Here is a 27,632-nt window from a genome sequence, read left to right as displayed (position 1 = left end):
CACGGCGGTGCGCTGGCTGCCGGCTTTCACACCAAATAGCGCCACCATGAAAGGTGGCGCTATTCGGCGCGCTACTGCCGACGATAATGTTAGTAACATTATCGCCGGCAGTGAAGACACCGCCGACTCCACCCCTCCCCGCCCAGACTCCTCCCCTCCCCTCCCCCTAATTTGCATTCTATCGCATGCGAAAAGGCCCTTTTTGCATGCGATAAGCCTTTGATAAATGACCTCTTATGTCTCTAAGGGGGTCATTCATCACATTGCGATGGGCGGTTATCACGTGTGCGTTAGGGTGTTATCGCGTGTGATAACACTCTACTGCACACGATAACTACCGCAACGCAATTTGAAAATGTAAATTAGAGAACGGAGAAGAGTTTGGGCGGGGTTTAGGTAAATTAGGGGCCTGTAGCGCTGGGATGTAGCTGCCTGCTCACTATCGCTTTCCGGCCCTTTTCTTTTTCACGGCTCATCATTCTGCTATACTGAAGGTGAATTTGAAAATGAATCTAGGGGTTGGACCCTTGTGTAAGATTTAAATACTTTTTATTTTTCAAGAGGCAATATTTGGATAATATTCTATTTTATTTAGAAGTCAGAATGTCTGAAATTTGAGGACTGCGTTATTGTCTTAACACCCACTGCGTCCAAGCTTGCAATTTAACAAAATAAACCTGCGGGGTTTGGAAGAGGGATATCTTAAAGTCTAATTTTATTGTTGATTTTTTACAATTTTTTTTTTTTATTCTGACATTGAATCAGCAGTAACTCTGGTAGCATCAGACATTAGAAAAACCTTCCCAATCAAAAGGAGGAATACCAGGGTGCCGAGATGGCGGCGTGAATGGACACAAATGCAGACTCTCTGAGATTTTTCCTGCTTCTTCCAAGAATGCCTCCCAAAAGAAAAGGCAAGGTGCAGGTTTTTCCCCCGGAACACCCCTTACCTGATGACCAGCAGCGGATAACTGCCTTTGCTACCGCTTCAGTGGAACTGGGAGAAACTCTCCCCGCTTCAGCGACAGGAGAGGGAGCTCCGTCGCTGTATGGGGAAACTTCATTGAGTCCTCCGGACTATCGACCTCCACCGCCTCCACTACCGCGGATGAGCCTATCGGAAGCAGCGCATGAAGATGACATCACCCGCTCGACGGGAGGGGGAAGCCGAGATGGAGGGTTGGCGTTGCAGCCTCAGCTTTCCTCCAGCATGTCGGAGTCAGCTCCTCTGAGGACCCCAGAGGAGGCTGGAATATCCTTCACTGGTGGATACCTTGGAGAAAGATCGGAGGATAGTGGCGGCACAGGCGGTGGCTTTTCCAGAAGCTCTGAATGCTTGTAAAGGGGGTGACTAAAATAGTGCAGTGCCTCCGTCTATATCGAAGATAAAGTATACAATCAGAGGTCCTATACGCAGTACTATATTCTACAAATAAATCTTTTTTATTAAACACATTCAATATAAATCATCCTCCTCTAATACATAGGAACTCCTAGCTAGACAATAATTAATAAAAACCGCTCACTCATTCATTACCCCCAATCATACTTTCCACACACATACCATTCTCTAAAAAATACCCCAACATGATTAATATGTCGACAAATATCTTATGAACATTTCACATAATATACAGCGCACTCCCTCTCAGTATATAACGCATGGAATATTAAATGTCTATTTATATGTTCAATCACCCGATTGAACATATAAATAGACATTTATAATCACCCGATTGAACATATAAATAGACATTTAATATTCCATGCGTTATATACTGAGAGGGAGTGCGCTGTATATTATGTGAAATGTTCATAAGATATTTGTCGACATATTAATCATGTTGGGGTATTTTTTAGAGAATGGTATGTGTGTGGAAAGTATGATTGGGGGTAATGAATGAGTGAGCGGTTTTTATTAATTATTGTCTAGCTAGGAGTTCCTATGTATTAGAGGAGGATGATTTATATTGAATGTGTTTAATAAAAAAGATTTATTTGTAGAATATAGTACTGCGTATAGGACCTCTGATTGTATACTTTATCTTTGTAAAGGGGGTGAGTCATTTCAATTACCCCCAAAGCCAGCTATAGTGACTCTGGACAAATTGTGGGATCTGGTTGCTAGCCTAGGTGGGCTAGTTAAGGACTGTGAAAATAAATAGCTGAAATTATAAACAGAAATGAACTCTCTGAAATTAAATTTGGGAGGCCAGGTAAAGGACCTTAATAGCAGAGTGGATCTGGTGGAACAGAGTGTGTCACAAGTTCAAACTGTGAATGTAAAAATGATAAAAGATCTTGGAATCCAGGCCAAAAGACTGGTATCCCTGGAAAACCATGTGAAACTTCTCAATTTAAGGTTCCTGAATTTTCCTCATGTCCAAGAGAGGATACTTATAATATATTAAAGTTTTTTTAATGGAAAATTTGAAGTTTGAAGAAGGTAAACTTCCTATGGTGAATAAGGCTTATTTCCTGACAAAGAGGAGAAGGAATAATGGAGGTAACCAGATGGAAGCCCTGGATAATCTAACACAATTTTTGGAGAGCTCTGCGATAGAGATAATAGATCGAGGTGTACTTTTGGTGTCGTTTGTGTCTGAGAGAGATTTTAGCGATATCATGAGAAAATATTTTCAAAGTTTTCCAAACGGTTAAAATTTTCCCTGTTTTTGCTAGGGCCACCCAATTAAGGGAGTTCCTAAATATGAGATTACAAGTACTTAATTTAGGATACATGTTTGTTTTAAAATATCCTTGTAGATGTTTAATTCAAGGAAAAGATGAAAGTTTCGTATTTACAATATTGGAACAACTAAGGTCCTTTTTGAATGCCAGGGAAGTTAACATCAACCCTGGGTAACAGATCCCCTGATAGTCAATTGAAATAATCCACCGAATCAGTTAAGCCAGTTTTTGTCTTATATTGATTTCTTTGTAACTCCCTTTAATTACTGGCACCCTTGTTTTCTGAGATTAAACTTCACTGAAAAGTTTGTAACCATTACTGATTATCATGTATGTTAAGTTGAAATTTGATCTATTTTACATATGTTTTCTTTGCATTAAAGTAAGATGTATGATTACTTTATGAAAAATAATAAAGTGTGAATTAAAAAAACAAACAGAAAAGCCTTCCCACTTACCAAGCCAAATGAAAGCTGCTGGAAATTGAGTAACCAGGAATGAGTAATCGGAACACTAGCCAGAAATTAGGCATTAAAAATAAATTCAAGCTTATAGTAAGTTTAGTAAGTCATCTTACCGCTTTATTTTCCACCGCAAAAAGCTAAATACTGAAGCCTGCCATAGAATTGATTTCCTTACATCATTTTCTTTATATCACTTTATCATTTGTTTAATGTTTCTATATAAACTGTCTCATATAAACAAAACTTATAGCATACAATCAATTATAAGGGAGCTGTGAAAAAGACAGATGGGTTAATTTTAAAACTCCGGTGCAGGTAAGTAAGGGGGAAAAAGAACCCCAAGTTAGAGGGTTTTTAGGGGTTGAGGAGAATAGGGGAAAGGGCAGGCAGTGTAGATAGGGGGTTAAGGAAGTTCACTCCCAGTCTGCTCATTTATTGGAACAGACTGGGAGGGAACTGGGAAAAGGCCATATTGCGATGCCTTGCGCATGCAGCAAACCCCCCCCCTTGCACGTGAGAGTCAACACTCGCGCTCATGCGCACGTCCAATTTTATAACAGATTTTATAACATGCACGCATCGGTTTGCACATGTTATAAAATTGGCGCATCTATGTGCGCGCGCCTGGAGCTGCGCACACATGGACGCCCGCACGCAGGTCTGAAAATTCACCTTAAAGGGCATGATTTATCTAAAGGTGAATTTTAAAAGCCCAGAGTCTGCCAAAACTGGGAGGTATGCGCGCAGGTTAGGCCAACGCGTGTCGAGTGGATTTTAAAAGCCACCCGCGCATGCGTGCACTTGCTCCTACGCACACAAATGAAGAGTTCAAAAAAGTGGTGGGTCAAGGGGTGTGGTTTGGGTGGGGCATGGTCATTCCTGGATTTAAAATACAAGGGAATTAATTACGCACCAGCGATAATTCAAGACAGTCGACAAAATGCAGTTGTCATTAACATGAGAATTCACCAAAAATATCAAGAATTAGTGACCAAACCCCCTAAGCAATGTAAATTCTGCATAGGTAACATGTACCTGAAAGCCAGGATATTTTACACCAAGTTGCTGGTGAACCTTATAGCCCTGTGGCTCCCCTCCAACCCTGGCCCCAGCACACACCATTTAAAATTGTGCGCAGATATACATGTTTCCTGGTGATTTTATAACATGCATGAATATTCGCGCATATATTATAAATGGACACGTCTCTGGATGCGTACATGTGCGCCCGCACGGCGGTTTCACTGCCGTCCTGGGCTCCCAGACTGAAAAAACCCGTGATTGAGCCCCAGGCAAAAAATTCCTGTTGCCTAAAAGAAGCAAGAATTGAGTTACCCGGCTATTTAATTGTAACATGGAACAAAAATTTCCATGTCTTAACCAGGGAAATTATCAGCTGACTAACTTTGAGATTGGGTGGCAGCATACCAGGAGTCGCATGTAGCACCAAGCCTAAACTGAAAGGGAGGGAAAACGTCTCTTTCCAGAGAAGTGGGAGAATAATAATGGGTAGGTACCAGGATCCAATCACCTACATGGCAAAGATTACAGGCAATATTATAAAACATTAAATCAGCCAGTCCAATATCCCCACATTCCCGCTTGCCTACCAGCTTGGCCAGAGCTAATCGCAGTTTCACACCCTTCCAGAAATATCTTCTAAGAAGGCTTTCCACTTTGCATAGATCCTTCCTTAACATATAAAACGGAATAGTTAGAAACATATATAACCATTTTGGTGGTATCATCATTTGAAATAATCCTACTTTACCAACGAGGGACAATGGAAAATCCTTCCAGAACTGCAATAATATTTTAATCGCTGTAAACTTTTAAAAATTAGCCCTAGAGAGTTGTGTAGGATCTCTGTGCATCACTATACCTAAAGAAATGAAAGAATCCTCCACCCATCTCATTGTAAAAGTTGCTTCCCACAAGGAGCTTACCTGCTCTTGAATATGTAAGGCTTCAGATTTGTCCGGGTTCCTTTTCAGTCCCGCTAATGTGTGTCATAGTTTTAATAAAATTTCTGTGCCCATGTGAATCTTGCGGTGCTTTTCCTCACTAGAAGGTGCAGGCTGCAGGGCTCAATATGTTTTCCTTGGTAATATTGTTGCTGCAGCATTGGCATATGCTTCTCTTGTCTTTGATTCTTCTGGATTTTTGCCTTGTGGAGCTACACCTTTGCATTATTTACTTCTGTAAATGTTTGTCTCATTTTGTGATTTGATTATTACAGCCACTCATGGATGCTAAATTACTACATGACAGCTGGTTTATTGTTTTGCTTAATTCTAAAATAAACTTATTTAGTTTTTTGGTTTTCTACATGTTGCTACTTATCCATTAAATCATCAATATATAATATAAACAGGAAGTTATTTACAATATAAAAAATCTAAATCTAAATACAATGCCACTTTTATAAGATATTTTTGATATTATAGATAGTTTCCTTCTTATGTGATGTATTCACTATTTACAATTCTGGTCACCGCATCTCAAAAAAGATATAGTTGCACTGGAGAAGGTATAAAGAAGGTTAGGTCTGTTGAACCTGGAGAAGAGATTGCTGAGGAGGGATATGATAGAGGTCTTTAAAATCATGAGAGATCTAGAAAGGGTAAATGTGAATTGGTTATTTACTCTTTTGGATAATAGAAGCACTAGGGGGCACTCCATGAAGTTAGCAAGTAGCATATTTAAAACAAAATTTTTCACCAAATGCACAATTAAGTTCTGGAATTTGTTGCCAGAGGATGTGGTTAGTGCAGTTAGTATAGCTGGGTTTAAAAAAGGTTTGGATAAGTTCTTGGAGGAGAAGGTCAGTAACTGCTATTAATCAATTTGACCTAGGGAATAGCCACTGCTATTACTGAGATTAGTAGTATGGGATCTACTTAATGTTTGGGTATTTGCCAGGTACTTTTAACCTGGTTTGGCCACTGTTGGAAACAGGATGCTGGGCTTGATGGACCTTTGATCTGACCCAGTATGGCAACTTCTTATATTCTTAATAAAAGGGGCAATATTCAGCTGCTAAGCAGCTTGACTATTTTGCAAGATAAACATCTCCAGCCAACTTTAAGACAGGTCAGCGGCATGACCAGAGTTAGCCAGATAAATTATCTGATAATGTATCTAGATAACTCTGCTCCTCTCCAGAATGCCTCCAACATATCCAATATTGCCGGTATTGCCATTTAGATGGATACGTTTTTAGTTATCTGTCTAAATGGCTTTTGAATATTAACCTTAAACTGTATAATTAAAAGTTTTTTTGGTCTAACATTCATTTTTGGTTATATTTTTGGTTTCGCTATTCTGTTTTTTGAGCCTTAATACATGTTGTAAAAAAAAAAAAAATAATGATGTAGTATAATATTTAAACTCTGATTAAAAGATGACTTTCACTTCACAGTGGTTCTGTATGTTTGTTATTTTTTTTTTTGCAGGTGAATATGGTTATGTCATTGTTGGGTATGTTCTGTCCTACTTTATTTGATGCAATTAGCAATCTGGAGAACTATCACCCTCGAATAGCTTTGAGATGGCAACTGGGCCGTATCTTTGCTCTTTTCTTGGGCAACTTATATACATTTCTTATTGCATTAATGGATGAGATCAATCTTAAGGCAAGCAGATTACAATTTGTTTATTCTTTGTTACATATGTATTTTAAAATATATCTTTTTCAACCCTATACAAACATTTCCCAGTTGATATTTTAACTATATTGGGTTTCTAGCGTGAAGAAGAGAAGGTAGTGAAGCACAACATGACATTATGGGAAGCTAATCTTTACAATGGTACATTATCGGAAAATGCTACAACTCATCTCATACAAGTAGATCCTGCAGATGTTCCCAGAGGTCCATGCTGGGAAACTATGGTGGGGCAGGTGAGATTGGGGGTCATAAACATATTTTTAAAGACTTCATTCTTGTATTTCACTTTAAGGGAGGATGACATCATAGCGATACTTGGTGTAAGATCTTTAATTTCTATTGTTCTGTAAATAAATAGATATGAGGTGGGGAAAAATCCCCATTTCAACTTTTTTTTTTTATTTAAAGGAAAGAAAGACATGGCTTCATAAGCCTTCTCTCACAATTCAACCCTTTTCTTTTGTGTACATAATTTAGATGCTCCTCTCTCCACTTTGAGGTCCATATTCAGTGCATTTGTCTAACTAAGGGCTGGATTCATCATTCTTCGCAGAATGATGAATCCAGTGAAAAAGGGGGCGGGGCGGGGCAAAGAGGGGCGGGCCTGCAAAAGGCCGCAGCCGTTCGCACAACCGTGGTGCGGTTTGCCGGCCGCAGGGCAGCCGGCTGCAGCCTTTCATGCAAATAGCGCCACCGTGAAAGGTGGTGCTATTCGCTGCTCACATTATTCCTCACATTATTATTCCTCACATTATTAGTCCTCACATTATTATTCCTCACATTATCGCTGGCAGTGGTGCCACGGCCGACTCCTCCCCCTCCCCACCCCGACTCCTCCCCTCCAGCTAATTAACATCCTATCACAAAGCGAAAAGCCCCTTTTCGTGAGCAATAGGGGTTTATCGCGTGCCTTAGGGCCTTATCGCGTGCGATAAGGCCCTAAGGCATGTGATAAACGTTTAGGAAATAACCCTCTAAATTTGGCACTTAGCCAGGCAAACACCAGGATTTAAAAATCCCACCAGTCTGATTATCCCTGATAAAGCTAGATAACTTATTATCAGGCTAAAGTCTTATCCAGCTATGTCAGGGGCATTCCAAGGGTGTTTTGAAGAGGAGCATCATTATACAGTTATCTTAGATAGATAGCCACAATTTTCAGTATTATACAGCTAAGCTATCCAGATAACTGTAGAGAAGCCAAAGCACAGTCCTAAAGTTAGCTGGATTAACTTATCTAGCTAACTTTAATTTAGCCAGGTATATTCAGTAAGGATGTGCAATTGTTTTTTCGCTAATGGTTTTCCGCAATGATTCGGGAGAACCGAAAAAAATGATTGAATTAGTGCACGCTAACTCCCAATAGTGCGTGCTAACCTGAAAATCGGGGCCCCTGAAAAAAAAAAACCCCGAACTGTGGGAAAAATGAAATTACCGTGGGGGGGGGGGGGGGGGGGCGCGAAACGAAGCCCGATACAAAATTTTTTTCCCAAAACACATCTCTAATATTCAGTGGTGCACTCACACAGCTGAATATCCCAACTAAATGAACCAGCCCCTTCAGGTAGCAGAGAGAAGGGAGGGTCATCTGTGGTTGGTTGTATCTGTTTTTCTGAAGAATTGGTTACGATTTTGTGGCAGGAGTTAAGAAAGCAGATAGAGTTACCTTTTATACCTACCTTCCCTCGCCACTGTCAACGTGTGTGTGGTGTGTGTGTGTGTGTGTGTGTATGTGTGAGTGTGTGTGTGTGTGTGTGAGTGTAGCTACAGGTTAGCAGGGTTTTAAGGGTTAGTACTAACAGGGTAAAAAAGAGCCTAGCTTTCCAATAGTTGAATATGGGCCTCTTTGTGTTAGCTTAGTCATATCTTTCCAGAAGTATGAGGCCCAGAAGTCTATGCTATACTCCAGATGCAGCCAAAAAAAGGGATCTTTATTCTTTATTTTTGTATTCTACTTGACAAATAAACACTTAAACATGCTAGAGATGGGCCAAAGGACTCCCATGATGAATCATGATCCCCAAACTGCCTTTGTTGCAGGATTTTCCTTAAAGCTGAGTTTACTGGATGCTGTTCCAAATGTAAATTTATCCACACATACCCAGCAGGAATAAGTCTATTTTCTTTCAAATGTGATTCCAGGAATTTGTGCGCCTGACAGTTTCTGACATTATGACAACGTATATTACCATTTTGGCTGGTGACTTCCTACAAGCAGTCTTTGTCAGGTTCTTTAATTACTGCTGGTGCTGGGACTTGGAATATGGATGGGTAAGTGTCAAATTATTTTTTTTTGCAACTGTCCTTTATTGATTTTCAGCAACGAAGAAGGGGATCTGCTGAATTATTTGAGATCATCTTTCTGATTGAACTGTTTTGTTTTTTTATAGTTCTAGCTCATTAAGAGGCTGATGTCCAAAATTTCAAATATTTCACAAAAGGCATGTATGCATGAAAAAATTGACAAAATACTTAGAAATGTGCAAAAAATGACAACATCCAGGGTTTTGTGGTTTTTTTTTTACATGTGAGCATTCCTTTGGCCCAATGTTGCAAATACCTTCACTAATCTCTGTAGTAAAGAGTCCACTATACATGAAAATGTATTTAAATTCACCAAGAACAAACAAGCTGGCAGACCTCACATATGGGGTGACATCATCTGATGAAGCCTGATACAGAAATTTGACTTCAAATCTTCTAGAAGCTTATGGGGTGAATTTTAAAAGCCTGGCACATGCCAAAAGTGGGAAATATGTGAGTATGCCCGGCATAGGCTGAGTGGATTTTAAAAGATTCCCATGTACATGCGTATCTCCCAGTATGCACATAAAAAAGAAGTGTGTGGTCTGAGCGGGGCTTAGGTGGGACATGGACGTTCCGGGACTTTAACATGATAGAGGTCTTTAAGACTAATCGGAGGAAATTCTTTTTCACTCAACACACAATAATGCTCTGGAATTTGTTGCCAGAGGATGTGGTTAGTGCAGTTAGTGTAGCTGGGTTCAAAAAAGGTTTGGATAAGTTCTTGGAGGAGAAGTCCATTAACTGCTATTAATCAAGTTTACTTAGGGAATGGCCTCTGCTATTAATTGCATCAGTAGCATGGGTTCTTCTTAGTGTTTTGGGTAATTGCCAGGTTCTTGTGGCCTGGTTTGGCCTCTGTTGGAAACAGGATGCTGGGCTTGATGGACCCTTGGTCTGACCCAGCATGGCAATTTCTTATGTTCTTATGTGCTCATGTTCTTATGTATTTATGTGCACAAGCGCGCACCAGGGTCTCCTGCCGCGTGACTTTGCTACTGCTATGGATGGCGTGTAAGTAATATAAAATCCAGGTTAGTCAGTGGGGTTTTAAGGGTTAGTACTAGCAGGGTAAAAAAGAGCCTATTTAATAGAGATGTGCATTAGTTTATCACAAATTAGGCAATTTTTTCAAAATTGCCTAATTCGTCGTGGGTCGGGGGTCCCGAAACGGATTTTCCCCGAACTTCAGGGAAAATTTGTTTTTTGGGTTTGTATGGGGGGAGGGGCACATTTTATTTTTTTAAATAGAAAACCACCCCAAGTATTAAAATGTACTATAATACAACCCCCCAAACCATCCCGATCCCTCCCCAAGACTTACTAACATCCCTGGTGGTCCAGCGGGGTCCCGCGAGTGATTTCTCCCTCCGTGCCGTCGGGCTATCGGGCCTGCCTTGCATCAAAATGGTGCCGATAGCCTTTGGCCTACTATGTCACAGGGACTACCGGTGCCATTGGTCAGCCCCTGGCACATGGTAGGAGCACAAGAATGTGCCAGACCCTCCTGTCCCCCACAAGACTTGCTAAAAGTCTCTGGTGGTCCAGTGGGTATCCGGGAGCGATCTCGCTGTCGGCTGCCAGTAATCAAAATGGCACCGATAGCCTTTGCCCTCACTATGTCACAGGGGCTACCGGTGCCATTGGTCAGCCCCTGTCACATGGTAGGAGCAATGGATGGCTGGCGCCATCTTGTGCTCCTACCATGTGACAGGGGCTGACCAATGGCACCGGTAGTCCCTGTGACATAGTAGGTCAAAGGCTATCAGCGCCATTTTGATGCAAGGCAGGCCCGATAGCCCGACGGCACAGAGGGAGAAATCGCTCGCAGGACCCCGCTGGACCACCAGGGATGTTAGTATGTCTTGGGGAGGGATCGGGATGGTGTGGGGGGGTGGGGTTGTATTTAATGTATTATAGTAAATTTTAATGCTTGGGGTGGGTTTTTTTGAGATTCGTTTTCCGGCATCGTTTTTTGGGCCCGTTTTGTTTTTCCCCGCTTAGTTTTTTGTTTGTTTTTCCAAAAAACTAACTGAAGAAAAACAAACTTTACCCTGAAGCGTCCAATTCAAAACTGACATGGTAAAAAAAAACAAAGCTCATCTCTACTATTTAACCCAGGTGGGTATAGGAAGGCCTGTCTCTTACCTGGTGAACTGGGAATGAACTGGGGGAAACTAGTAATTGCTTTGGCGTATGTGTCTACTAAAATCCCCCTGGGTTATGTGGCAGAGGTGGCATTTGCGAGCACATACGCAGCCATATAAAATTGTGCGTACATATACACTCATATAGCTTATTTTATACCATGTGTGCATATATGTGTGTATGTTATAAAATGGCCACGTCCTTTGGCATGAGCCGGCATATGCGTGGACGCATGGGATAACTTTCAAAACTGGCTTGTGTGCACTCATTTATGTATGTATATGGGCTCACGCAAATTTTCGAATGTATTTTGTAACCTACATGGATATGATTTGCACAGGTTATATGAATATATATGCATGCACAAATGCTCATGTATGCAAAAACCTCAAGCCACGCATATTTGGATTTATCTGGAAAAGTAACAACATTTTTTGGACTTATCCAGATATGTAAGATAGACAGATAAGTAAAAAAAAAAAGTGCCTCTTAGCCAGATGTCTTAAATAGCTACTTATCCAGCTAAGTCAGATAACCAGATATGTCAAAAATCGCTACATATTCAGCTAAATCTGATAGCTAGATAAATCGAGCTGTTAGACTTATCTGGCTATCTGACTTATGGGCCGATGCAGTATGGTGCACTCGACTGAGCGCACCGTTAGCCCCCATTTGGCCGCGCGTTTTCAACGTGCTATTTTTACCCCTTATACAGTAAGGGGTATTAGCGCGTGGAAAGCGCGTGGCCAACTCCCCCAAAACTTATAACGCCCGCAACATGCAAATGAATGTTGATGAGCCTATTAGTCTCGCGCGATCCAGAAAGTAAAATGTGCAGCCAAGCTGCACATTTTACTCCTGCCAAAGGCAAGAGTTAATTTTGACCGGCACCGGGAAAGTGTACAGAAAAGCAGAAAAAAAGGTTGACGGCCACGTGGGTTAGAGTGGCGGCTGCTAGCGTTAATGGCTTTTAAAATTACCCTCTCTAAATGCCCCAAAACACTTGATATGGGCCACTTTGATTGAATCAAAGTAGTATACAGTTATGTCATTTTGCAGCTGATATCTGACAGTTCCGTGCTTCATGAGTGCCTTGGTTCTACACCATCTTTTTTTTATTTTGACTTTTAGTAAGTTGACAGGCATAGTCAATATTCAGCAGAGAAAAAAGCTGGATGAATTTACGGGAATAAATCCAGTAGTAATGTGCTTCCAAATTTTTTTATAATGCCATTTGCAAGGCTAATGATTGTATTTGCTTCTTTTTTTTTTCCTTTCCAGCCTTCCTATTGTGAGTTTGATATCAGTGGAAATGTGCTTGGCTTAATCTTCAACCAGGGCATGATTTGGTAGGTGTCGTATATTTGTATCACTGTCTTCTTCATAATTTGTGCAGGTCTTCTGCAAGATTATGCTATTGGGACATGTTAGCTGGAGCAGTTGGCCTGAAATCAGCATCTCAGTGGCAGACCATCAGAGGTGTGATAATTGATGTACCAGTCATTTGAATAGAAAAATACTGAAGCACATTAAAACAACTCTGTTTATTCAAATGATGCAATTATTGCTGCAATGCAACATTAACACAGCACATTTACACATTCACATGCCCAGAATTCTCAGACACTACTGGGAAAACTACTTCTATTACTTTTTAGGTGGATGCAAATCTGCCTCTCAAAATACATTCAAATATTTAATTATAATTAGGCTTTTGATTTTAGGTGCCTATTTTCCAGATAATTAGAGGTTCTTTGGGGGTACCAAAAATCAGTACTTATTGATGTTTTCAATAAGCAGTGCTATTGTTTAGTACCTTCTCCGGTTGAATCAAATGCCTATATTTGTACAGCTGAGGAGTCGTTAGTGTGGAAAAGACACAAACATCAGAGGATCCAGGATAGGCAAAGGAGGGGTGAGAGAGTACTAAGGGAAGTACACTTATTTTATTTTTGTTGCAATAGGTGTGTTTTATCAGTGTTTATTGGTTAAAACCTAACATCAGAAACCCTAATTATAATTGTGATTGTCTTTTCCCCAGTTGCAGCATTATAGTCATGCCTTTTAAGAGAGATTCATTAGAAAAATAGAGGTTTCCAGGTAGAAATAAAAGATGTGACACAATGGGAATTATTCAGTGTAATAACTGTGGGGCTTTAGTCTTTAAGCTCACCATCTGAAGGATTAGAGTATGTGCCCTCTGTTTGTGGCTCTGTTCCTACTGAAGGTGTTAACTCAGTTTAGGGAGGAACTTGAGGTAGTTGTTTGGTATTAATAGCTATTTAGATTATTACAAAGTTTGGTGGTTAGTCATAGGAAGGGAGGGGTGCTGGGTGTGAAATGAGTTGGGGATCGTGTATGGTCATCTACCTAAAATGGTTAATTACAAACGAGGGAGATGACAAACGCTGTTCTGCATAAGGAATGATATCTTATAAGTGGTCACATTCTATGGCTATATAATCCTTGGCAGTGTGGGAAGGAATAATTGGCCAGTTGGATGAGCTTGTTAATCTTGTTCAACCTACATCTAGTATGTTACTATATTATATCTTATTTTCTAATAGAGTAGCTCACATACTTCTGAGGTATCAAAAGTATATGATTTTGCTATATACAAGCGTAGCCTTTGTATTTCAGGGCCTCTGAAATGACTGTGTTGGTTGTCAGTACATCTGGTCAAGCAACTAGTATAGTGAACCACATGCAGCCAAGAAAAATAAATTACACAATCCTCAGGGCAAAATGCTCTCGTCCTGTTATTCTTTTCCAAAACTAACCTTCAGGAATACTTTCCAAACTGATTTCCCCAAAAGTGACAGTACCACTGAAGCTCTCCAAGTTCTCTTTAGGTTGTTTGCCCAGAACTTGCATTCTTCACACAACAACCCTCTCCAGCATTTGGGGTTCTTTGATGACACCATTCTCTTCACCAGATATTTTCACCAGCAAAATACAGACAACCTCCCTTTTACATGTCTGTAGATACTTCAGTTTCCTCATTGCTGGCTCACAGACCGGAGACACTCCTTAAAGGATATTCATTTACTTTAGCCCTGGTGCTATGAAACTCCCTTAGTGCACATGGCAGTCCTGACAGGGATTCAGCAGCAGATGACTCCATATTAACATCTTTAAACTCTGCCCTCCTCAAAATCCCTCATAAAATCTCTTCGGAATGTTCCTCAGACTGCCTTGTTACAGCAGATTATAGAGTCTCATGCCATGGCTGTTCCTAGAGCATATAGGTGTGTTACAAAGAACTTTTACATATGTTCTTAAAAGATTCAAAAGTCTAAGATGATTATTCATTCAAAAAACCTTTAACAATGATTTCGGAGAAGTCACAAGTATCAATAGTCAGTTCCCCGACACAGTCCATGTTTCTCGTGGGGCTGCATTGGGAGGGACAATGTGACCAACAAAGTTCCCTTCATATAATTATATAAAATACCAAAACAGCTACCAACAGCAAATATTGATCCAGAACAAATATCAAATAGTTAAAAAAACATACCATTCAAGTACACAAACTTCACATAGAATGGAGTGACTTCAACAAGAGGACCACCAAAATGTAAGCCTTCTTAAAATTAACAAGTGGAAAATTGTGCCAAATGCGGTAGTAGCTATTCAGCAGTGTACCCTCCATGTCATTAAAACACAATAGCCAATCAAAGAACGACATCATGAAAATAATATCCATATAAATGCAGTCAAATGATCACAAGTGTCCAATAGAGGATAGGTGTAGTATTATGAATTGTCATGTGATTTTAGACAGCCAATCAAGGGTAGCTGATCCAAGGAGAACAGGGGATTTAAAAACTCTTTCTGGAATTTGAGCAATATAATAAAAAAAATAAAAAAAAAATATATATATATAGCTAAATAAACGATCCTCAATTCTGCTGATCCTTAAAAAACCTTCAATGGATCTGACCATACTATCAAATTTTTGTCCTGTCTCATCATTACCATACCTTAGCAAAAGCATTGAAAGCATAGTTCTCCAACAACTTATGAACTTCCTTGACACCCACAATATTCTGGACCAATCTAATTTGGTTTCCACAAACACCATAAAACTGAGACATTCTTTACAGTTTTGACACCATTAGACATGGTTTCGATCATGGAGCCTCCTTTGCCCTTATTTTACTTGATATTTCTACAGCTTTTGACACTAGTATAGATCATACCATTCTTTTGCCTCATCTTCAATCCTTGGGTATTGCTGTCTAGTTTTCTTCCTATCTTTCTAACCGGACATGCCAACTCAGGGTTGAAGCCAAAACCTCCACATGAATCCCATTGAACTGTGGTGTACCCCAAGGTTCAGTTTTATCTGCTGCATTATTTAACATCTACTTGACCCCTTTGTGTCATCTTCTTGCCAGCCTTGGAGTACATTTTAAGTTATATGCAGACGATATACAATTCTTTTTTCCTCTAAAAAACTCATGGAATGAGACCAAAGAACATATAACACACTATTGTCCACTTTTTATACCAACATCTCAAAAACTGAAATCATGATTCTATCTCATTTTCCCAATCCACATATCTCAACTGGAATTAATTTTAAGAACTTCAGTATTTCAATTTCAAAGACTGTTTGTAACTTGAGTGTTATCACTGATCCTGCCCTCTTGATGCAGGAACACATTAAATCTCTTACATAAGCTTCATTCTATAAACTTCATTTACTATGTCACCTGAAACCTCTTTTAGACCCTGCCAACTTTCACAATGCCCTTCAGTCTCTGCTTTTCTCCAGTTTAGACTACTGTAATTCCATCAGACCCCTTCAATTATTACAGAACGCTAGATATCCGAAAAACCGATCACATTACATCTATTTTAAAGGAATTGCATTGGCTCCCAATATCATACAGAATACAACATTTTAACTCTAATTCATAAAACATTATACAATGACAAAGTAGAATGGCTCAATGCTGCCCTCCATTTTCACACTCTACAGAGAAACACGTGCTCAGCCAGCAATGGTGCTTTATCAATTCCTTCTCCAAAACTAGCACATCTTAACACTGTTAGAGAGCGAGCTCTATCCTTGGCAGGTTCTCGACTATGGAATTCTTTATTCATTTATTTATTTGAATTTCTGTACCGATATTAGTAGGGACATCATATCGGTTTACATCAAAAACATAAAGATTGGAAATTACATAAAACAGGGTGGTGGGGAGGGAGAGATAGGAACTGTGAGAGCGTAGATTAGGAAGTACATAGGAATCAGGCTACTCAGAAACAAATGAGAGCCACAAAAGTTCATATTGAGCATAAAATTTGTAAAAACAAATACAGAATACAGAAGCCTTTACCACAAGGCTTAAGATTAGAAATAAACTCTTGAATCTTCAAGAAAAATTTAAAACCTGGCTGTTCCAGCAAGCCTATACTTAACCTAATAATAGTTACCGTAACACTACTTTATGTTATATATGATTTTATACTACTCATAGGAAGCAGAGCACCCCTGTACAGCTAAGGTTTTTCAGCTTTTCAGCTTTTAGTATTTACCTTTTAGTAATATTATTTGATATTTTAGTTTAATGTTTTCTTAAATTGACCATGTAACTGATTGTCTGACTTTTAACTGTGTTATATATTTATTACATTGTAAACCGATGTGATGTTCCCTATGAACTTCGGTATATAAAAGCAAATAAATAAATACATAAATAAATACATATTCCTGGGTCTTCCAGCCTACACAATTCGGCCCCTTCAAATTCTTCAAAATTCAGCAGCCAGATTATTGACCAGTTCACCCATTCGTAATCACAACTGAAGGTTTGGAGCTGTGGGCATCCCTCCTCTGGAGGTTTTAGTTCGCTCTTGCGGACTTTAACATCTAGTGCTGGCTATGTCACCAGATTGATGTCCATAGATTCGTTCTTTTCATAGAGACAGTTTTTGGCCAAATGATCTCTCTTTCCATATATAAAACAAGTTGGAGGGCCTGGGGTTTGTGATCAGAGTACAGCATCAGAATTGTTCTGCTCTGAGGATCGTTGCTGGGGTCTTGCACATTCACTACCATGCCAGGAACCCTGTGTGGGTTGCCTTTCTAGCTTTCTGGCAAACAACTGAGCCTGATGGAAGGCATCCACCACTTCCAATAAGGTTTCCAGGGTGAGACCCACTTCCGTAAGGTCAGTCCAGCCTGTTCAGGAACTGCTCCAGAAGGGCCTGGTTGAGACCTTTTTTTCTCTCTGGATGTAATCACTTCCATCTGACATCCTTTAGCCAATGAAAAAGGCTCCATAGAATTTCCCCAGACGTAGGGTGCCATACTGGGACTGTTGCTGGAATGTCCTCATAGTGTAACCTGCCCTTTCCAGGATGGTGTTTTTGACTTCCAAATAGCTGGCCCTTCCCTCTGGATTGACAGCTTGAAACAGCTTGAAAAGCTGTTTGGCTCATGCCTGAAAGCAGGTTTGCCAGGTAGGTGCTCCAGGTGGCTTCTGGCCAGCCAACCATGTGGTGGTTCTCTCAAAATTCCTTTAGAAAACATTTGGGTCTTCCCTTGTATTTTAAACATGACCAGAGGCAACGGGGGTTGTCTGTATTGTGGTGGCTTGCATTGCATGGGCTATGTGTGCCAGTGCACCCTGTTGTTGGTTAAACTGTTTATATAGGGCTTAAATGATTCTCTGGTTTGCTGCTGCCCTTCAGCGAGAGTCTGCACTAATTGTTTCATGTTGGTTAATAAGCCTTGGCACCACTGAGGCTTTTCCTGCTGCAGTTCCTTCCTTTTATTCAGCAGCCCACAAAACACAACTTCCGGCCCTCTTCTACTGCAAAGGGTACAGGGCCTCTGGAAGCTGGGGCTGTGGAATTCAAACCCTAGACTGCTCGCTGTGACCTCTGCTGTCCTCTCCCGGGGAATGCTGGGAGCAGTATGCAGATGAGCCTTCCGGTCCTTTTCTACAGATGAGCCTTCTGGTCCTACTCTCTGTTTCCTGTCTTTTAACCAGTTTGTAATCCACCAAAGGACATTGCCTCCTATCCCATAACTTTTTAGTTTTCTTAGAAGCCTCTCATGAGGGACTTTGTTGAATGCCTTCTGAAAATCCAAATATATCACATCTACCAGTTCACCTTTGTCCACATATTTATTCACCTCTTCATAAAAATGTAGAAATTTGCGAGGCAAGACTTCCATTGGGTAAATCCATGCTGGCTGTGTCCCATTAAACCATATCTATCTAAATGTTCTGTGATTTTATCCTTTATAACTGTTTCCATGATTTTTCCCTGCATTGAAGTCAGGCTCACCGTTCTATATTTCCTGGATCTTCACTGGAGCCCTTTTTTAAATATCAGGGTTACAGTAGTCAGCCTCCAGTCTTCAGGTACAATGGATGATTTTAATGATAGGTTACAAGTTTTTACAAATAGGTCTGAAATTTCATTTTTTAGTTCTTTCAGAACCCTGGGGTGTATACCATCTGGTCCAGGTGATTTACTACTCTTGTTTATCAATCTGGCCTACTACATTCTCCCAGGTTCACCATAATTTGGTTCCGTTCATCAGACTCATCACCCTTTAAAACAATCTCCGGAATGGATATCTCCCCAACATCCTCTTCAGGAAATACCAAAGAAAAGAATTAATTTAGTCTTTCTGCAATGGCCTTATCTTCCCTAAGTGCCCCTTTAAGCCCCTCGATCATCTAATGGTCCAACCATCTCACTCTCAGGCTTTGTGCTTTGGATATGTTTTTTAAAGTTTTTATTTTGAGGTTTTGCCTTTATAGGCAACGTCTTTTCAAATTCTCTCTTAGCCTGACTTATCAATGTCTTACATTTAACTTGACAATGCTTATGCTTTATCCTATTTTCTTCTGATGGATCCTTCTTCCAGTTTTTGAATGAAGATCTTTTGACTAAAATTGCCTCTTTCACCTCACTTTTTAATCATGCCAGCAATCATTTGTCCTTTCTTCCACCTTTTTTAATGCATGGAATACATCTGGTTTGCACTTCTAAGATGGTATTTTAAAATAATGTCCATGTCTGTTGCACACTCTTTATCTTTCTAGCTGCACCTTTCAGGTTTTTTTATAACTGTTTTCCTCATTTTGTCAAAGTTTCCCTTTTGAAAGTATAGTGCTAGAGCAATGGATTTACTTACTATCCCCTTCCTATTATTAATTCAAATTTGATCATGTTATGATCACTATTGCCAAGCAGCTACACCACCATTACCTCTCTAACAGGATCCTGGTTTCCACTGAGAAGTAGATCTAAAATTGCTCCCTCTCTTTTCGGTTCCTGAACCTATTGCTCCATAAAACTGTCATTTATTCCTATCCAGGAACTTTATCTTTCTAGCATGTCATGATGTTACATTTACCCAGTCAATATTGGGGTAATTGAAATCTCCCATTATTACTGCAGTTTGGTTACCTTCCCTTTCTCTTAACATTTCATTGACTGTGTCATCATTTTGGCCAGGTGGATAGTAGTATACTTCTATCACTATACTCTTCCCCAACACACAAGGGATTTCTACCCATAAAGATTTGATTGAGCATTTAGTCTCTTGCAGGATCTTTATCCTGTTGGACTCTGTCCCATCCCGGACATAAAGTACCACCCCGCCACCAAAATGCTCCTGTCTGTCATTGTGATATAATTTATACTTTGGTATAGCACTAACACATTGGTTATCCTGCTTCCACCATGTTTCTGAGATGCCAATTAAGTCTATGCCATCATTCACTACAAAGCAGCTCATTAACAGGCAATTTGATGTTAATAATGTATCACGGCCAACTTTAGCTGCAATAAATTAACACCTCCCTGGGAAACAGTAATCTAGTGCTGGAGCCTTGGGTCCCTAATACGGGTCCCAAGGATCCCACATTAAATTTAAAGCGCCATCTCATTAAAAAAGAAGACCCATGCAAAAAAAAAAAATAAAATAAAGTTGATTGGGGGGGGGGGGGGTGTTAAAGCTGACCCCTTGCTCATTCAAGGCCTGCTACTTGAGGCGCCCTTCACCACCAAAAATAAAAAAAAAATAATATATTAGGCATGCAATGATGGCCCCTCCCAACCCTCAACACTGTCTGCATTAAATAAAATGTCCCCCCCACCCTCCCTTTCCATTGAAATAAGGGCTTACATAATCCTCCCTTCCTCCCACCCACCCACCAATGATCAAACCAAGTCATTGGAGATATAGGGAAGCCCCAATACCTTCCCCTCCCCCATCCCCACAACTCAGCCACATGGTATATTTGGGGGATGGGGGGAACTATTGGGGAGATCCCTATACCCCCAACAATTTTGTTTGACCATTGGGGTGAGGGGGTGGGAGGAGGGGGAGACCTTGTCAGCCTTTATTTCTATGGAAAGGGGTGGGGGAAATTGTATTTAATGCAGACAGGGTTGGGGGTTGAGAGGGCTGTCATCGTGCGATTACTATATTAATAGTTTTACTTTTGGTGGTCAGGGCCATCTCAAGTGGCAGCCCCTGGGTGAGTAGGGGGTCAGCTTTGACCACCCCTCCCCTCCCCACACACCTTTTAAAGGCACATTTTTTGTTTAGGTATCAGCCCTTTAAGGCAATGGCGGTCTCGTGAGATGTGGGCTGCCATCGCATCTAAAGGGCTGATGCCTCGTTGTTTTGCACAGTTCGTCATTAGCAAGATCCTTCATTTCTTGCAGTTGAAATAAATCATGAGACTTCCATGAAGCATGCTTTTCCTTCTTCTGTTGTCCCCATGATTTCTCCCAGGGGATCTTCTAAAAAGAAAAAGCCCTTGGGCCTTGGAGCAGAATATTGTTATCACTCCCTCCAGAGAAAAGGTATGCCCACCAGCTTAGGTGGCAATAAAAACAAAGAGAAAAAAAATCCAAAATAAAGAGCTCTCTGTCCCCAAAAGCAAGGTGGTGAAAAAGACCTTGTACACGCTACAAGTTTCAACCTTTATACCCACTAAATGTCACTGTTTATATCACCAGGACTTAAAGGTACACTCCCATTACACCAGCTCTATAGCTGAACAGGTATAGGCTACTGTTCTCTATGGTTAGAGGGTAAGTACATGTAGAGGTTAAGGGAAATTAATTTTATATAAAGACCTGAGTATTTAACTTTGGGACCAGGGCCACATTTATTCATTAAGATCCAGCAAATGTCCAGCGTATATGTTTATCACTATCATAAAATATTGGCAAAAAGTTGTGGGATTGTCCGACTGGAGCTTCAGAAGTAATGTATTGCTGTTTCTTCTTTGTTTCCAGGATGGGATCTTTCTATGCTCCTTGTCTCCCAGCTATCAATGTTCTCCGCCTCCACACCTCCATGTACTTGCAGTGTTGGGCTGTGATGTGTTGCAATGTGCCCCATGAGAGGGTCTTCAAGGCCTCCAGGTCCAACAACTTCTACATGGCCATGTTGCTCTTAATTCTCTTCTTGTCCATGCTGCCGGTCATCTACACGGTCGTCTCCATTCCACCATCTTTTGACTGTGGCCCATTCAGGTTCTTTATTTTTATATTTATTTAATTACTGCAGGTACCTGCCTTTACATTAATTGAAGTGGTATACAGTAATTTGGAACTTAACATTCTCAAACATTGATAGAAATCCCAAACCTTTAAATTAACAAATACTTTCTCTGTATTTTGGAGGGGGACGGGGGAATTCTCTATTTTTTTGCACAAGTTCCCCACATCTGACTTCCTTCCAAACTCTATTGGAACTGTCGGGAAACTGATGCAGGAGTGAGGTCCCAATGATGGCATTTGAAGATAACTGGGACATCATCAGGAAGGAAAGGAATATTTTCCTGCTTGCCAAAATTCAGAAAAAAATATTTTTGTTAGCTTTAAAGTTATTTTGTTTTGTTTTTTTGCACTATCTTTTCTTAGCTTCCTTTCGTTACCCCCCCCCCCCCCAAGTTTGACTTCCCTGTTACAATGTAATTTCCAAACTTAACCTGTTTATTGTAAACCGACATGATGTCCACAACGAATGCCGGTATATAAAAATGTTTAAATAAATAAATAAATAAATACATATTTTCTCTTCCTGAGAGCATTTAGCACCATACACCTACAAGCAGCATTGCAACGTAATTGACTCTTTCAGTCTGCTAGCTATGACGTTCTTTCAAGCAGCCTTTTCCAAGTCAAACTAGCGGCAAAAAAATGAGGGCAATTTTCTTTCAAAGTCATTTATGTGAGCAAATGGTGATTTACTCAGGCAAATTGACTTGGCTAAAAATTCCCATCCTCTAAACGTACATCCTGGCTTTAACAATGTGTGTATTTTTAACTGAATTGAAAAAAAGAGGCACTCTCATGGGCATGTATAGCTAAGGGAAGGAACTATGCATTTTGAAAGCATAGTTGGGATTTTCAAATGTGCTGCAATATGTCCTACCCACCCCACTGGCCAATTGCACAAATAAGAGGTGCGAAGCGCGTGGGCAGTTTTAATGCATGTACTTTGTCGGCCACTGATTTTCAAATGCAAAGGATGCAGGGAGTTTCCCATTGAAAACCGACTGCAACCAATGTTGGTTCTTCCAACTTGTCCCCTAAAAGAACAAGAAAGAGGTAACAGCTTTACTGGCACCGTGAGCCTTATTCAGGAAGGAACCTTTTTCCCAATTGTGCCTTTGTAAAAAACAAAAAAAATAAAATAAAAATATATATCTTTATTGAATATGACCTTCAGAGTCCCTGTTCTTTTCACAATGTTCCATTGTTTATTTCATAATGAAGGAATCACTTTCTCTGATACCTACATACCTTTCATTCAGTACTCTTACACAGCAGGTCCTGTTTTCCAAAGAGCCACTACGCACAGAGAATGGGAGAATCCCTTCTGAAAAGAGTTCTGCATGTATAGATGTTTATCTTCTGTGCACAAAGGGGTGCATTTTCATTTAACCAAAACATGCAGAAACTTTTCAGTTGACACAAGGACCATCTGATCTTCCAACACAAATCTGAGTCTGAAGATTGAATTTTTCTGTGGATAAAATGTATGGGGTAGATTTTATAGTATGCTCGCGCGTACTTTTGTTCACGCACCAGGCGCAAACAAAAGTATGCCGGATTTTATAAGATACGCGTGTATCTTATAAAATCCGGGGTCAGTGCATGCAAGGGGGTGCATATTTGTGCACCTTGCGCGAGCCGAGCCCTGTGCACGCTGCCCGTTCCCTCCGAGGCCCATTCCCTGCTTCGGCCTCCCCCACCTTTCCCTCCCTTCCCCTCCCTTCCCCTACCTAACCCCCCCAGCCCTATCTACACCCCCCCCCACCTTTATCGTGAATGTTACGCCTGCTGATCGGCCGCCGCCACGCGATTCCCTGGCTCAGGAGTGGTTTTGGAGGCCTCAGCCATGCCCCCAAAATGCCCCCGGGCCGGCACCATGCCCCCGAAATGTCCCCCGGAATGCCCCGAACGTCGTGCCGCCCCCCCCGACACGCCCCCCGACACGCCCCCCCTAGCAAAGCCCCAGGACTTACACGCGTCCCGGGGCTTGCGTGTGCCGCCGAGCCTATGCAAAATAGGCTCGGCACACGCAGGGAGGTTTTGAAAGGGTTACGCGCATAACTTATGCGCGTAACCCTTTTAAAATCTACCTGTATGCGTGAACTTAAAGCCATCTAAAGTGGGCATTGAAAATCCGCCAGTTGACTGTGCACGGTCATTTTTTGAAACTTTAATGCATGCACATAGTTTTCTCCCTTCAAGTTAGACCCCTGAAAATAGCCCCCTTGAAAATGTATCCCCAATGTTTTTACAAATTATTTTAAAATATGTCCCCTGTTGATCTATGCAGTATAAAGAAAAGCACATAGAGGGAAGGGAAATGCAGAGGGACAATTTTCATTTCGTTTTATTTTTCATTTCTTGGAGGTGGTGGAACAAGGTGTTATTTAGGTTTCCATTTGTTTAATATATTTTTCGGTTCAGTTTGTTTGCCGAATAAAAAATAAACAATAAATTAAATAAAACTCAAAGCAAAAAAAAGGAATCAAAACAGGGTCTCCCCAGGCTCCCTCACCTCTGCATTATATGACCTGAAGACTCCTTTGCTGCAACCCTGGCAAGTAAGCTGGGGCCCCCCCAGGCTGAGCTGAGCCAAGTTGGGGCCTCCCCTGGAAAATAAGTTTTAGGCCTGTCTGGCCCCCACTTACCCCTTCCATGGATTCTTCAGTGTAGAAAGGAGCAGGAGCAATCCCGAGTGCTATTACCTTTCCGTCTCCCAATCCAAAATGCTGCTGGCCGGCCCTGAAATCTGTGCTAATGTTTTACAGCCATAAAACAAAATGGTGCCCGTCTTAGGGCCAACTGGTGCCATTTTGTTGTATGACTGGATTTGTACAGCCATGAAACTAAATGGCGTTGACCTCAGGGCCAGCCATGCCATTGTGGATTGGGAGCAGGCGAGGCGGGAGCAACTGGAGATTATTCTTGACCCCCTTCTACACTTGACACCCTCATAGAGAGGTAAGTGAGAACTGGGGATCAACTTATAGGCAGGGAACACAGAGGCCCCCTAATTTTTACCAACCAAAAATATCCAAATATTTGTGGTTAAGTGGATTTCTGGTTTGTTCCATTCATAATGAACCAAAAATTCACTTTTTCATAATGAAATGTGCATTTGTTTCAAATGAATGCACATCCAAAACACATCCAATTTTCAAACTGCCTGCGTTGTCGCATAGTTGGTGGATATTCTTTACCCCTGGTGTTTGCACCAATTTTCAAAGTGGAAGTATGCATGAATTTTCACTTTGAAAGTTGCCACGGGGACAAAGTATCCACGGACATTTGCACCTGCTTTTTCTGCAGATGTGTTTGCATGGAAAATAATGGGTGAAGATTTGAAAACGCAATCTGCATGCATTATTTTCCTCCCACAACCAAAGCACATCTCCGGGAATGCCTCCTGCTGATGAGGATAAAAGCCTGCACATTACTTTTAGCTAGCTAAATGGTGGACAATTTTCAGATGGCCCTTTTCCCCCAATAAATTGTTTTTTATTTTGCCCAGGTAAACGGCTCTTAAACATTTTCTTCACCAGTGCTCCATGGTATAAATACAGAAGTGATTATGCTTTTTTTTTTTTTTACCTTATACAGATGCAATATGTGTTTTAACATCAGATACCGTGACTGGGATAATGTCAGGCTGTGGTGCTGACTCATTATCAGCAGCATGATGACATTTCCCAGCTGATAATACCAACTCCCGCTGCATGTACATAGGGCTCTGATTATCATCAGCACAGCCCACCATGTCATGAGGCAGCACTATTTCTGCATATTGTTTTAACAATCCTTGAACATCTGTTGAAGACATCTAGATCATACAGTAGGTGGTATTGTGCTGTGATTTCTGAACATGTCCTCCACTATTAGCACTAAATCCTTATGCTGAAGATTTATTTTTTAAAATGATTTTGCTTCTATATTTTTGTGCCTGTGAAAAGAGGAGTTACTTCTAGAGACTATAAAGCAACATTTATAAATTTAATGGTTCTGTAGATACATCTTTCTTACATATAGCAATGTGTCATGTTAGGAATTTATTGACTGTCAGCGAACCATAGAAAGGAAACACATTGTTTTCCACTTGTTAATAAACTTTAAGGATGTGCTTTTGTTTGAAATAAAATAAGAAACGTCAATGATTGAGACTGGTCCTGGCACCTAGGCCTAGGCCCAATGCTGGGCCCAGCCCGAGGCTTGGTCCTGCTGCCCTAGGCCTAAAGTTGGGGCCTGAACTGAGGCCCAATTCCTAGGCCTCAGTGGTGGAATTGGACCTCAGGCCAGGCCTCAGTGCCAGGACCAGACCTCGAGTCAGGCTCCATTATCAGGCCTAGGCCTCAAGAAAAGGACCAGGAAGCGGCGGACACCTACTGATCAGGCAAACCTCCTGGCTCAGGTTCTTGGTTCTTACATTTTGGGGTACATTGGATGAGGATCAAGGGGGCCTAGAGAGGCCCCATTTCATTTTTTTTTCTAATTTATTTTTTTTTTGGGGGGGGGGGGGGTATGTTTATTTTGTTTTTACAAACTAAAACTAAGTGGGGGTGTAGCCTATTGGTTAGAGCAGCACCTTCTGCCTTTGCCCCTATCATGGGGAGTGCCATTTTGGAAAAAGGCCATTACCCCGGCCCAGAACCTAGAGGCGTTCTTGGTCCTCATTGGACCACCAATGCCACTTTTGAAATTCATTGGGTGTCTGGGGGGTAGGGTTCAAGGTTTACTAGATGACCAGGTTTTATTTTAAGGGAATGGGGGGCAGTCCACTGGACCACCAGGGCAATTTTTCTTAATTAGTGTAAGGCCCGGGGGGGCTGGGTGAGCCATGGGAGACAAGTTTTTCTAACTGATGGGGCAGGGTTTGCATCAATGCTTTAAAAGTATTTTTTCTTATTATTTTTACAAGTGCAAAGGTGGCACGGGACAGGGGTTCTATGCAAACCATTGGATGTATTACTATTTGTGGTGGGGGCGGGGGGGGGGGGGTGTGTGCTTACTCGGGGCCTTCAACCCCTTTAAGTGATGGTAGGCCCACAATCCTGGAGCCAGCATCACACATAGGTTGGGAGGCTTTCACTGCCTCAGTGTTTTTCCACAGGTGGTAATACCGCAAGAGTCACAAAGCTGCTGTCACGGTTTCACCTGCTGTGCAGTCTCACTGTGCCCTGATCCAGCTTACTGTGACACCTGCCAACCAGCAGAGGCCTCCAGTGAGCTCTGTACTGAGCTACTCGAGCCATCTACTCACTGGCCACCTGACTCGGCCTGTAGCAGACTCTTCTCTACCATGGGCCTTCAGCGAGTTTCATCTGCAGCCTTGCCAAGCTCCAGTCCTATTTAACCCTACCATGCCAGAACCTAGACGTTGTTTCATGGAGTCACTCTTGGCTCTCTAACCTGGCCTTTCTTACCTTGCTCTATGCCTAGTGGCCTTCGGGCTTTCTTGCTCCTTGCTCGTTGCCATGCAGCTTAACTAAGCCTTAACTTGCCTTGTGGCATTACGGCCTTCTTGCTCCTTGCCTTCCCTTGTAGCCTCTGGGCCTTACATAAGAGCATAAGAATTGCCCTACTGGGTCAGACCAAGGGTCCACCAAGCCCAGCATCCTGTCTCTAACAGTGACCAATCCAAGTCACAAGTTCCTGGCAAGTACACAAACATTAGATAGATCACAAGCTATTATTGCTTATTAATTACTGTAATAGCAGTTTATGGATTTAACCTCTAGGAACTTATCCAAACCTTTTTAAAACCCAGTAACACTAACTTCTGAAACCACAGCCCCTGGCAATTAATTCC

General features: G+C 41.3%; 1 protein-coding gene across 1 annotated transcript in view; it reads left to right on the top strand.

Moving 5' to 3' along the window:
- Positions 1-27,632, top strand: part of LOC115098868 (transmembrane channel-like protein 1) — a 185,679-nt gene that overhangs the window by 140,953 nt on the left and 17,094 nt on the right. The window contains exons 12-16 of the mRNA XM_029615918.1: positions 6,611-6,790; positions 6,904-7,056; positions 8,966-9,094; positions 12,557-12,624; positions 21,563-21,802. Coding sequence (XP_029471778.1) covers positions 6,611-6,790; positions 6,904-7,056; positions 8,966-9,094; positions 12,557-12,624; positions 21,563-21,802 — 770 coding nt within the window. The remainder of the gene's footprint in view (positions 1-6,610; positions 6,791-6,903; positions 7,057-8,965; positions 9,095-12,556; positions 12,625-21,562; positions 21,803-27,632) is intronic.

Source organism: Rhinatrema bivittatum, chromosome 1 (assembly GCF_901001135.1).
Source record: "Rhinatrema bivittatum chromosome 1, aRhiBiv1.1, whole genome shotgun sequence".
Lineage (NCBI taxonomy): Eukaryota > Metazoa > Chordata > Amphibia > Gymnophiona > Rhinatrematidae > Rhinatrema > Rhinatrema bivittatum.
This window is presented reverse-complemented; position numbering and strand designations above follow the sequence as displayed.